This window comes from Nyctibius grandis, chromosome 6 (genome assembly GCF_013368605.1).
Source record: "Nyctibius grandis isolate bNycGra1 chromosome 6, bNycGra1.pri, whole genome shotgun sequence".
In the NCBI taxonomy this organism is placed as follows: domain Eukaryota; kingdom Metazoa; phylum Chordata; class Aves; order Nyctibiiformes; family Nyctibiidae; genus Nyctibius; species Nyctibius grandis.
Genome location: NC_090663.1, coordinates 33,451,446 through 33,464,922, shown reverse-complemented (window position 1 = coordinate 33,464,922; position 13,477 = coordinate 33,451,446). Strand labels below are relative to the sequence as shown.

General features: G+C 38.8%; 1 protein-coding gene across 3 annotated transcripts in view; it reads left to right on the top strand.

Moving 5' to 3' along the window:
• DLC1 (DLC1 Rho GTPase activating protein) overlaps window positions 1-13,477 on the top strand; it is a 272,781-nt gene that overhangs the window by 15,068 nt on the left and 244,236 nt on the right. For all 3 annotated transcript variants that reach the window (XM_068402769.1, XM_068402768.1, XM_068402770.1), the window contains one exon: window positions 4,538-5,702. In XM_068402769.1, coding sequence (XP_068258870.1) covers window positions 4,647-5,702 — 1,056 coding nt within the window. In that variant the 5' untranslated portion in view covers window positions 4,538-4,646. The remainder of the gene's footprint in view (window positions 1-4,537; window positions 5,703-13,477) is intronic.

Genomic DNA, 13,477 nt, shown 5'->3' with positions numbered 1-13,477 from the left:
CATCCCTGGAGGTATTCAAAAGACATGTAGATGTCGTGCTCAGGGACATGGTTTAGTGGTGGACTTGGCAGTGTTAGGTTAATGGTTGGACTTGATGATCTTAAAGGTCCTTTTCAACCAAAACAATTCTATGACTCTGTGATTCTATGGTGGTGTCTTATTAGTGCCTGCTTTTGCCATAGCCCTCCCATCCTAATGGTGTGGGGTGCACGGCCCGGCTCGTGGGGTGGCCTTTGCTGCTGAATGTCTCTATGTTTCTCTCCTTACTTCTTCCACCCTGGGAAAACCAGGGTGGACTCTGCTCCTGTGTCCTAGGAGGCACAGGGAGGAGGTGGAGGACCAGAGAGCTCTGGTTGTGTGCCCCTACCTTCCCACTCTTGTGACTGGGAGGTTTTCTTGTCCCATCCTGTGCCCCAGAAAGGGAGCCGAGTCTCTGACACGTCTGGGTAGTCACAGATACAGACTTTCAAGTAAGTCTCCTTTCTTTCCTTTCCTTTCTCACTCTAGCTCCAACTCCTAGGTCTTTCTGCTGCAGCTTGCACAGCTTTCATGGGGTGTCAGTCATAGGTATCAGGGCTGTTTTGTTTAAAGATACTTCTTCTAGGCCATCATATTGCCTTAAGGAGGGAAGCAAGAAAAGGTAAAATGTATCTTGAAAAATGTGCAGCACCGCCAAACCTGAATGGAATTTCATGAGATAAAGAAAGGGTGTTTCTCTCTGAATGTTGAAAGCCTGCTGGAAACAGTTTAATTTGAGCTTCTCAGAAAAAAAAATCACAGGACTACTCCTTGAAAGAAAATGCTAGACAATCTAATTACAGGACAGCCTACCAGTTCATCTTATATATCACTTCACTCTGTGCTTTATCTGCTGCAAAGTAACTATTAGTTCCATGAGACCTGATACAAAGCTTCCAAAAATAAACAAGCATAAAAGCTTGCCCTATTTTTCATTTCCATTATATCTTACAGTAAAAGTAGACAGGCAGTAAATTATTACAAAATCCATCTGAAATGACATCTTGTTTTGTAAACTGAGTGAAGCATCACAGAGTGTGCTTGAAGGGGATTTTGCTGCAGTGTGATAGCCCACTGCTCACTTCCATTTCCTTTGGTTGAGAATTGCCTATTGAGTCAATATTGCCAATATTCCTTAAGTCACACCCAGGATCAAGATTTTTTTGTCCAGGAGAAGTCTTTGTCATTCATATTTTGTTTCAAACCTTATTCTTCAGAAGTTTAGTATTATTAAGCAGTACCAAACTCGGGGCTATTGAAAAGTAAAAGCAAAATATGAGTCTGAATTATGGGAGCAGCTGAGTGGAGTGTATCACACTGATAGATGCTTTGACCAGTAGACCAAAGTCTTTTCACTCTACAAAACATTTAACAGACTGCTAAGAGTTCATCTGCCTGTCTGAAAAATATGGAAAAAAATCAGACGTCCCCAGTTGTGGGATGGTAATGATGGAAAGGGAGAGAGAGGGATGCTTCTTCCCTTGGTGAACACTACATATGGACTTGAGAGGGACATTTCTCAGAGGACAAAAGATGCTGCAAGTTGAGAAAAAAGTGAGTAGCAATAACAGAAAAGCCATGATCAAGGTAGGAACCCTTTCTTCTGCGAAGTGGCGGTGCACTGTAATCTCTGGCAGAGAAAGGAGCAGAGTTATGAATCTCATTCAGAGATCTAGAGTGGTGAATCCTCCAAACCTCAGCTTATGTGCCTGCATGTGAGTGCAAAGGAAAAAGGTTATTCTGAATACAGAGACAGAAGAGAGAAAAAAGTTCCGTGTTGGCCTGTAACTGTCAAGCAATTATAGCAGGAAAAGAATTTCTAAACTGAATTGTGGCAGATAATGCAGACTTTGAGGAGTGGAGAGGGAGAGGAAGAAAAGTGAGCTTCCACCGAACTATGGGCTCCTCCATGTGCCATGGGAATGAGGGGATTTCAGGGATTGATAGCTGAAACTGCCTGGAGAGGGGGTGTATGTAAAGTACATTTTTCGTGCTAGTGCTAACTTAAGTTCATATTTTAGAGAACAATGAAAGTACCCTTGTCATATATTTATTTGTCTTGCATTTCAAGCAAAGTATTTGATATTCTCCTGTTTAATCATTTTTTCTGCAGTCTGTGAGGCAGCCAAAACTAGTGATAGCGCAAGTAAAACAGAAGGGTTCCTAAAGTAAAATTTATTTGGTTTTCATCCCCCATGAAATATAACTCTCCACATCCAAAAAATGAAAAACAGTAAGGGATCTGTTCTCCCCTTTATGCACACAAGTAACTCCATTTAGCAGAAGCAAGAATAACACACACCCATTAACTCTTTGAATGCCTGCCTTCTGCACTTTAAGAGCAGACTAATTCTTAGGTAGATGGATGCATGTATGACATTAGGAAGTCGTATTTTTTAGATTTTTACGCTTAATATTACTGGTGTCTTGTCTTGGTTTTTTTCAGAAATTCCGCTATATGGCTGGAGCAACTGTGTTTAATCTTCTGTAAAGCAGATGGAGCTACTGTTCTCATAGAGGAAAAGAGAGGGAAGCTACGAATGAGTTGCACTCACGTGCAACTCCAAGCAGTTCTAATGGAGGGCAGCAGAAATCATAGAGCCCCTTTTAGTAAACCTGCCCCTTTTCAGAGTTTGAAACAAAACACAGTGGTGGTGTAAAACTAATTTAATTGCTTCTGAAGAGCTTTAGGGTCCATCAGAAAAAGGTGCTGCAGAAGTTAAAAGTATTATCATTATTGATTTGCATCCTGTGGTAATTTTGGACCATGCACACTTAGAAATAGTAGGAGAATAAAAATAGAAATGAAATCAAAATAAGAATGCAAATGCACTGCAAATTTGTGCAATAATTTGACTATACATTTTAATATTTAGGCTTGCTCTCATATTGAACTAGGAAAGAAAAGAGAATCTTAAAGTTGTATTAACTTCTTACTACCAAATTTTGCCTCTGAAACCAGATAATTTTTTTTGGCCTGGCTCTGTGTGTTATTTTCCGTTTTCCTCAGCCTCCCACACGCTAATGACTTCTGCATGTCATTCTATTACCCTATGAATATATTTTCTTTTTAAGCACAGTCTCCACAGAGGTGGAAAATGTGAATATGAAATGAAGCTTGCCATCCTCAAAGAAAGTTAAAGATCTAGGAGCGTGTACGACTGTATCCTGAAAGTCAGTTTTTCAAGACATAATTTACAAAGGTTCAGTTGCGCAAGCATAATTCTGCATTTCTTTCAAGATGAATACTTTTATACCTTCAGGCATGCGATTTGTCAAGGCCGCTTTGTGGCCTGGTGGGCAATCAGAATTTGCCTTAGTGGACTGAAATGACCCAGAACAAACTCAGTACTTAATCTTCTTTATTGCTGAAATCAATAAGCAGATCCGTGCTAAGTGCTGACAGTTCTTATGTCGGAGTGAAAAGGAGAAGTGTCTGCTCCTTGAACATCTAATGTTTTATGAGCTAGAAGTTTTGTTTCGTTATTTGACAAAGAACTTGTTGATTTTGTTTTATAATGCATAAATTCATATGAGGTGTTTTCTTTGTGCTAATTTGTACATGCAATCTTGCAAGATTAATGTATCTCACATGCCATCATCCAGAAGGCCTGATACAGCAGTCAGTGAAAAGTACCCACCTAGGTAATCGAGTGTGGACAGCGGGCTCTGGAAGAGCCTGACAGTCCAGGTGAGTGGCACTGTTAGGGCTGACCACACTGGCTCACAAGCCACCCTCCTGGAGAGCCCCCGTCCTAAACAAGGATTTCCTCCCTTCCCTACGTTAGTAGATCCCAAATATATTCACCAAGGTTTTTTCAGGTTTCATAATGTATTTGAGGTAAGGAACATGCCAAAAGCTCAAATTAGTTTTCCTAGGGTTGTAATTATTTTACTCCACAACAGCTGATTCCCCCTGCAGTTCCATGTAACACCTGTAATTACAGCTTCTCCTGAAGAGAGTGAAAAAGTAACAGTGAAAATGAGAGCCACTGAATGGGCCAAAGCTACTCATAAGACAAGTGGTTTATAACTTCAGTAAAATTCAGAATAACCCTCAAGTTCTGCTCTACCTCTTTGGGAAACAGCCAAAATTCTGCATTCTACGGGTATCTCTGGATGAGGAAGAAATACAAAACAACTTTGTGTGCGAAGAAATCATAAGATGTAATGCCATTTATATCCATGGAAATTAATATCTTATGACAGACATGGTGAAGAGATACTTATTGTCAAGTTTTGGCTCTGGAGCTACTTGCCTGTCCATGTGCCTGTTTATACCATTTTTGTTTACTTGATATTGGAGACTAATCAGAAAAAAAGTTATACTGAGTTATGAGTGCTGTCAAGTTTTGTATGAAAAGTATTAAAACTTTAAACAAAACGATCTTCTAAATTCCTGTTCTTCTGGTCCCTCCGTCTTATCTTGCATTTACACATTTGTTTAAACTGTTCTTTCCCTTTCTTCTTTTTTTATTTGGAGTTGATTCAATAACCCGATCTTTTTTATTTCTTGCAGATGTTAAAATGAAACCCTCTCTCCCTCTGGAGCAGCGCACAGCAGCCATGACATCTCCTCTGGTCCTCCGTGGAAGGTACGTTGCAGCCTGCTGCTGAACTGTTATGACATGTCTCTAGCAATCAGAAAGAAAAGCTGGGAAGAGCATGTGACCCAGTGGATGGGATTGGCTTTGGAGTCTGTGGAGTACAATACAGCATGTTGTCACGGACTTGTAGCTGATAACTTGCAGACAAATATGGAAAAAGATGAGGTTTTGAGTGTGGACCGGAAAGAAAAATGCGCTTCATTTCCAGAGTGCTGTTATAGTGGAGAGCTGATTGGCTTTCCTGCAAAAGAGCTGGGAAATGTATCAAAGGAGGTGGATGAAAATGATAACCACGAAGATGAGGAGCATTTTCTGGAGGCCAGCACAGAAACTCTAGTCCATGTGTCTGATGACGATGATGACTATTCAGCACTCAACCTGGATAGTGTTAATTACCACATCACTGCAGCAGGAAGGGAACCAAAAGATGAAGAGAATAATTTAAATGGAGTAGGCTCATTGACACAGATGGTATCAATAACAGAGAGTAACAAGGCAACAGAGGCATCTGGAATAATTGCAGATATAAGTAAAGAACCTGGCTGTGACATAATTCTTAAAGAGGTGATGGAAGAAGATGATGTTTGTGGCAGTATTGGCCAAAGCCTGGAGCTTTGTAATTACGAAGGCTTAAATGAAGTAGTAGATGTAGAGAAAGAAAATCTTTCTAATTCTCCAAATGTGAAAGAATTTATTATGCCTGGGAAGCAGCTGCTTCATACTGCTGTAATTGCACAACAGCGCCGGAAATCTGATGCTTTTAAAGATGGGCTTGGAAAGTCTGAGTGTAATGTGGTAGAGAGTGGGATTTCTTCTGAATCATGCACCAGCAGTGACAGACAACTATGTTCAGCAGTGGAATACAGCGACTGCCTTATGCAATCTTCTCCTTGCTCTCTCATCCCAGCAGTGGAAAATGGTCTGGATGAAAGTGGTTTCACAGAAGCCCAAGTGGCCCCTGAAAACAAATGCCTTTCAAATGTCAGTTCAGCAGAAGACATTCAGTGTTTACATGTAGGGGATCATTTGACCACACAAGAATATTCAAACAGTCAAGTGAAGCTGCGCAAAAGAAAGGTAGGATGCTCTTAAACTGCAGACATTTTTTCTAATGTTTTCCCCAAAATTCTTATGAAGGTGATTCCATGATTAACTGTTTGGAGATAAAATGATTTTTTCAGCCTTATGTCAATAACTTGTCAGATTTCTATTCAAAAGGTTCCGAGAATAATGTGTCTGTACAACAACCAAGTTTAATGAGCTGTTTTTAAGGTCTGAAAATAGCTGAGCTGTGCATTTGGAAGGTGCCTTATATCCACTTTATTTTTATATATATATATATAATTTTATATATTTTATATATGTTGTTCAAGGCTAAATGAATAAGTATCTTCTGTGGGTTTAGTTTTATTTTTGGTTTTCTGCTGCTATCAGGTATCATTAGCCCTCTTAGGAAGCAGATTGTGTCTAGAGGTTTGGAAGCCTTATTGAAAAAAAGAAGACGGGGGAGGGGAGGAAGTGCAACAAAACTTTCAAAGGGAAAAAAGGAGTGGAAATGTTTTGCAGTAGTTCTTTGGTTTTCATCTCAGCCTCATGAGCATATGTTCTTGCAAAAAGAAGTATTGCTGAGTTTGAAACAACGTTTTGTAATTTTAAAGCAACCAGAGAGTTTCCCTGTCTACACAGAGAAAGGAAGAGTGTCATTACAAAACTTTAATGGATAGATTCCCTGGCAATAAAACTCCTATTGGCTTTCATGGGAAGAGATGTGCTGGCTGTGGCACCACAGAATTCATCTTAAAGTCTGGCTTTCCCAGCTATGCTGCTTGTTCTTGCTAATAACCAGTTTGTAATTGTTTACTCATCTCTCTGCCTTTTTTCATTTGACATCATCCAGCTTCTTTTTTCTTTTTTTTAAAATCTGGGGGGGGGGGGAGGGGGTGTCTGTCAGCTGTAGCGCCTCAGTAGCCGTTTCATTAAAGCACAAATTCACATATCTGAAGTGCTGCATGCCAACACAGCAACCTGAGCTGCTGGCCTTTGCTTCCTTGTGCAAACCTTTTATTAATATTAACACTCAATTGATATGGTTGGAAGCTGTATGTAACTTTTGCAAAAGGTTTCAGGAGCCCCCACAGCCAGTCTTCCTTTGGTTGTTCATGCAATCACAGTTAACATGGTAACAGTTCAATTGATCTTGCATTAAGTATGGGCTCTGAGTTACGATTAAAAAACAGAAACCTGACTAGCAGTACCAGAAATGCTAAATTTACCCATCTATAGAAAACAGTTCAAATTTAAAACAAAAAAAACAACCAAATTAACATCATAGTTGAGAACTAATTAATTGACTATTATAACCGTATACTCAGCTGCTCTACTTTAGCATCTTTTTCTTTTTTACTAAGCATAGTTGTTAATATTGATGTGCACTTTTCATATTGTTAGTAAGATTAATTTTTATAATGTAATTTCCAAGTCCTATAATTATTATTTGAAAATACATATAAAACTTCTTTTTATTATGTACAGACAGTCACTGTGCTGTGACTCTGCCCCCATTAGCTTTCAGTGTACCATGCTATACCTTTTAATAGCTTCGATGTTGCTAGTTTCCATGTATCTCCTTGTATCTTGTTTTGAGGTCACTTACTCATCTTTTAAATGTACACTCATAAGAATTATATTTGAGAATACATTTGTGATTTGTGTTTGTGCCATTCAATATTTAAAAAGACAATATAAAAATTCCAGTGAGACTAATGGTGAGAAAAACTAAGAAAGGATGTGAGCGTAGAAAGGAGCAAAACAAGGAGTTTCTTCAAGGTTGAGAGTTACGTGGCAGCAGCAACTGCAAAGCTGTGTGTACTGTAAAAGGGGATGGAGTCTGTAGATATGAGGGAGTGGCCTTGTACCACTTTGGTTAAAGAAGTCTTTACCAACTGTAAAATGTTAGGCAAAAGGGAAAAGATATGATCTGCTGTTGCTTCTGGCATTATATATCTCTAAGTTCACAGGACACTTCTACAGATAATGATCCTACATGAAGGATTTTATCACTTCTCTCTAATCATACACTATTTTACAAAAGCCTATTTGTGTTGGTAATAATCTGTAATGAAAAATGTGCCTATGTTTACAAACTTTCCCTGAAAGCCACTTTTGTAATTTTAACAAAACATTAGAAAAACAACAGACTTGAAACTGCATCCGTCCATAAAAGTCAAGTATTCGCTTTGCAGAGACAGAAAGACTTAAGGGATTGGGAACGGTATATAAAACCTTTTCTCTCAAGGTCAGCAGTTCAAACAGTGCAGTTCAGGCCTAAAACACACCACTGTCTGATTAATGCTCATTGTCAATTATAGTTGCACATAAATATGTGCCCATGGAGATGAATTGCTAAAGGTATTTTGGCACCCAAACCTTGGGGTGGCACCTTGGGCCTTCATAGAAAGGTGCTGAACTTCAGGTATTTCCATGACAGCTAAGATCTTAGGACCTTTGAGGAGACATCATTCTGCTCTTACTGGTACTAAATTCTTCTGAAAACCTGTTCCTCATTAACATATTTTAAACTGCTTTTAATTGTGACAACAGAGCATGACCTCCCCTCTTATCTTTAAATCTGCTGTCTTCAAACTGAAGCTGAGGTGAGACAGTGTGGATCTGTCATGCTTGCTCTGCAGATGAATGCAGGTTTGAGGGCTTGAGGGCTTAAGAGCTTAAAGTTTAGCATCTTTGACCAGCACTAGCTCCATTTCAGTAAATTGCTTTAGTCATGATGGATGTACTGACACTGAAGATACTTTTTGCAAACAGGTCCAGCTGTTACAGCATTCTTTGCTCCCTCAAGTCATCAGAGTTCAGATGGTTGACACACAGCACCCTCTTTTCCTCTGCTTCCTCAGAAAGACTTCCTGAGGCTCGGAAATAGGAAGTGCCTGAATTTAATTGTGAGACGTTAATCATGTTAGGTCTAATTGAAAGATCCCACAGTAATCGAGCTGTTCTGGTTTTGTGTTGACTGATAATCAATTCAGTTTATCCACAACACGAAGTTGATGATTACTAATGGTTCAGAGTAGCAAAAGTATAAATGGATTAACTATATGTAGCTACACCAACTAGTCCCTACTGTGTCATTTCCTGCATTAAATAAATTTTAGATTTTAAAACAGTCACTTGAGATTTATACTTTTTGAATTTCCAAAGATTGGAATAATCTTTGGAACTAATGAGCAAACTCTAATGCTTTTAACTTGGGGCACCCCAACACCTCACATGTATGTTCACATGTGTAATGCAATGGAGCTTTTAGAGAACAACATCATACAAAACCAGAAGAGTATCGATTATTTGTTCTCAAGGGAATACCAACAAAAGGAGAGTATTTAGTTATTATACACGGATTTTAAAATGGGAAAAAAATGGTTATTACCTTGTAAAGGATCTTACCAAATTTTGCATGTGCCCCATTTTATGTTTTCTTCAAGCTGCTTATCTCATCCACCTTAGAGATAGCAGGCAAAATCCCTGCTGGGGGTTATTAAGTTGGTGCACAAATACACCAGAACTCTAACACATTAAATGAAATTGTTTTTCAACACAAAAAAAACCTACTTCTTTCAATGTCAGCATATAAAGGTGAGTTGAGGCATATAGTTTCACAATAAATTCTCACCACTCAACTCTTGAAAACAATCACATCTGTGGTGTTGGAACCTATATTAATCAGTATTTTGTAAATGCAATTTTTAAAACAAGGCTAAGACAGCACTTTTACTTGATGAATCAGTAACAGAGTAGAAAGTCACTGTTTTGAAGTTTGACTCCATATAATTTGAGTAAAAATCCGTGAAATCTAAACCAAAAACGAAACAGCAATGAACTTGCCTTACAAAAGAAATTTTAACTTGTTCGCTATATTTCACAGCTCTCACCCTCCATCTCCCGCTCCCAAATCTTAGATTTTAAGCCTAGAGATTATCCCATATAGATGAGGGGAAAACAGCTAGAAAGCCAACAGAGACTGTTCTTTTCTCTCTCCTGCAGGGTAATGTTACATCGTCTATTATTTTTATTAAAATGCAAAGTGACTTATGACTGTGGAAAAAAAAAAAGAAATAACAAAAACCCCATATATAACAGCAAATAGCACTGGGCTCAGTTCACAGGGTGTTGTAATATCTCTGCACTTAAGCAAAGGAGGAGATAGAGTATTGAAAAGCATTCTGCATACAAAAAGATAGAATTACTATTAATAGGCTTTTTAGTAAGGCTCAAGAAGTTGTATTTAATATTTAAAACCAAAATTCAATCCACAAAGTAGCTTAGCAAGATAACACCAGAAGACTGAGGGGAAAAAGAACCTATGAAAAGATCAACAGATTTTTCACTGAATATACACAAACATGTAAGACGTATATTTAGATTTGATCCAGAGTGAAAGCAGGAAACATTCCTTACATGTATTTGGGCTGCTTTGACACAGTGTAGTTTAATATCTGAATGTCAGAAGAAGAAGAAAAGGAATTGAATTAACACACACAAATGAACATTTACATGTCAAAATTGTTAGTTACCTGTTCAATTGTTTTCTTAATTGTATAATGTATATACCTTTGCATGACTCTACTCTCTTGGATTTAGAAATCAAGTTCAAAATAGTTCAGACCAACTTTGGATCAGCATTTAAAGTTGTAGTCGCTTATATAAATTAAGTATTAATTCTGAAACTTCAGATTCTGTTCTAACGTGAAACTTCTGGTTTGATATGGAGATTTTTGATGAAAAGTATTAATAAATTCTATAAGATTAGAGATTATAAAGTACTGGTGAATTTACTGCACACAGTGCAATGAAATAAGAAATCAATACATAATAATTGGTTTCAGAAAATGTAATTACTGTATTGTGCCTGATGATTTGAAATTTGTTATGTCAGCTGTATTCCTTCCAAGAAAAGATATAGCCTAGAAAACTACTTCATGAAGGGCTAATCGGGGTATCAAAATAATTGGAGTATATGTGATGAATTTGTATCAGTTTCACAGGTAATCTCAGACTGCATTTCAGTTTCATTAAAACATTTTCCTTATCATAGAATCACAGAATCACAGAATGTTAGGGATTGGAAGGGACCTCGAAAGTTCATCTAGTCCAATCTCCCTGCCGGAGCAGGATTACCTAGATCATATCACACAGGAATGTATCCAGGCGGGTTTTGAATGTCTCCAGAGAAGGAGACTCCACAACCTCTCTGGGCAGCTTGTTCCAATGCTCAGTTACCCTCACTGTAAAAAAGTTTTTCCTCATATTTATGTGGAATCTCCTGTGTTCCAGCTTGCACCCATTGTCCCTTGTCCTGTCAAGGGATGTCACTGAGAAGAGCCTGGCCCTTTACATATTTATAAACATTAATGAGGTCACCCCTCAGTCTCCTCTTCTCCAAGCTAAAGAGACCCAGCTCCCTCAGCCTCTCCTCATAAGGCAGATGTTCCACCCCCTTAATCATCTTTGTGGCTCTGCGCTGGACTCTCTCTAGCAGTTCCCTGTCCTTCTTGAACTGAGGGGCCCAGAACTGGACACAATATTCCAGATGCGGTCTCACCAGGGCAGAGTAGAGGGGGAGGAGAACCTCTCTCGACCTGCTGACCACACCCCTTCTAATACACCCCAGGATGCCATTGGCCTTCTTGGCCACAAGGGCACACTGCTGGCTCATGGTCATCCTGCTGTCCACTAGGACCCACAGGTCCCTTTCCCCTACGCTGCTCTCCAACAGGTCTGTCCCCAACTTGTACTGGTACATGGGGTTGTTCTTGCCCAGATGCAGGACTCTACACTTGCCCTTGTTATATTTCATTAAATTTCTCCCCACCCAACTCTCCAGCCTGTCTAGGTCTCTCTGAATGGCTGCACAGCCTTCCGGTGCGTCAGCCACTCCTCCCAGTTTGGTGTCATCAGCGAACTTGCTGACAGTGCACTCGATTCCCTCATCCAAGTCACTAACGAATCTATTGAATAGAACTGGTCCCAGAACCGACCCTTGAGGGACTCCACTAGATACAGGCCTCCAACTGGACTCTGTCCCATTGACCACTACTCTTTGGCTTCTTTCCTTCAGACAGTTCACAGTCCACCTCATTACCCGATCATCCAGACCACACTTCCTCAGTTTAGCTACGAGGATGCTGTGGGAGACCATGTCAAACGCTTTACTGAAATCGAGATAGACCACATCCACAGCTTTACCATCATCTATCCATCATCTATGCATCACTGACAAAGGAATGAAGTAAACATTTCAGTGTATGAATTCCTCATCTCTCCTTTATGAGAATTTCACTTTTAATATTTGCTACTTGCAGTTCTTCCTGGTGGCCTACTTAGAAGCTTTCCAGTTTCCAACAGTTGATCTTACCTCAGATTCATTCCTACAAGACTAAAGAGTATAATAGTCAGGGCTATTTCCTAATGCTTACTATTATTGCTACTATTTTAATCCAGATTCCTAGATTAAATGCTGTGTGGTTTGTGAAGGATGCTTAAGGAGACAGCTAATATCAGCATGAGAGCAGCAGCCAGTGTCAATGACATGCAAATTATTTTAAGAAAAAGATTATCAGAAGGATGGCAGTAAATGCAGAAAGAAATGTGGGTAGAAGGTTACCTGGGTGACACAGGTCTTTGTAGCAACGCCTTTCCCCAACAGAAGACCTGTGATTTTTTTAAAGTGTGGTTTTGCATTTTCTGTACTGTTGCAATAAAGTTTGTTTCATTATTTCATCAATTATAATTATACTAATGTGCGAAAAGAAAAAAATTGCTTAGCTGAATTCAGGCCTTTCCATCCATATTTGCTACTTGAGTATTATGCTTGTCCATGAGATGTGAAGGCTGACTCTCTTCCGTTATGGTGTGTAATAAATTCCATTTTACAAGGCTAAAACTATGCTTTTTATGGTGAGTTGGAAAGTTAGGTTCTTCCAGGAGCTTCTGCTTGTACCACCCTGTAAATTGACTCCACAGGAAGCCTATGGACCCTTGCCTGCTGGCTTAGTCCTCCCAGTAAGGTATCTGGGAGAAGTAGTAGGAAAGCTTCCAAAAAATCATAAAAGAGCTACTTGTTTTACTGAAATGGTTTCCTTACAATTTTTTCCCTGCCATTTCTTCTATTCACATTGCATGATACTTTTCAACTGAGCACTTGCTTGTCAGCGTTAGACTCTTATTTAAAAAGTAATGTGAGCTTGCTGTGGACAATAGTATCCAACATTTTAGATCTTTTTCTTATTTTATTGCTGTTAAAATACCAGAGACTATTTCCAGACCTGTCACAAGTATGTCTTTCTGAAGTTTTTATCTCCCTTTACCTCAATTCTGTCTTTGTTAAATGGGCATAATTTGATGATCAATTCTTTTTTCATACCAATTTTTTAATTTAGCTTTTAAGACTCTTTAAGTGTATTTTTTTTTAATAGAAGCTGGTTTAGTAGGGATTCAGTCTAAACCATTACTACATAAGTAGTAATATGTAGGCATATATAGGCTTGTCAGTGATGGACACTTGGTAGTGTTGCATTGTAACAATAACTCAGACAGGTCAGCATAGGAAAGACAAGCATAGAAGATAAAAGTACAAATAAAAACAACAGGAATGTACAGGAAATCTTAATTAAAAATGGAAATGTGCATTTTGCTTTATCTTGATTTCATCATAGGAAATTGAATTTACCTTTTTCTGAGATTCAGTCTGCAAATGTGTGTCAGCCAGAGCAAGAGCTCTAAAAGTTGGTGATTTTCAAAGTCAATTATCTTTAATTGTACCTTTGCAAAATATAATGTAC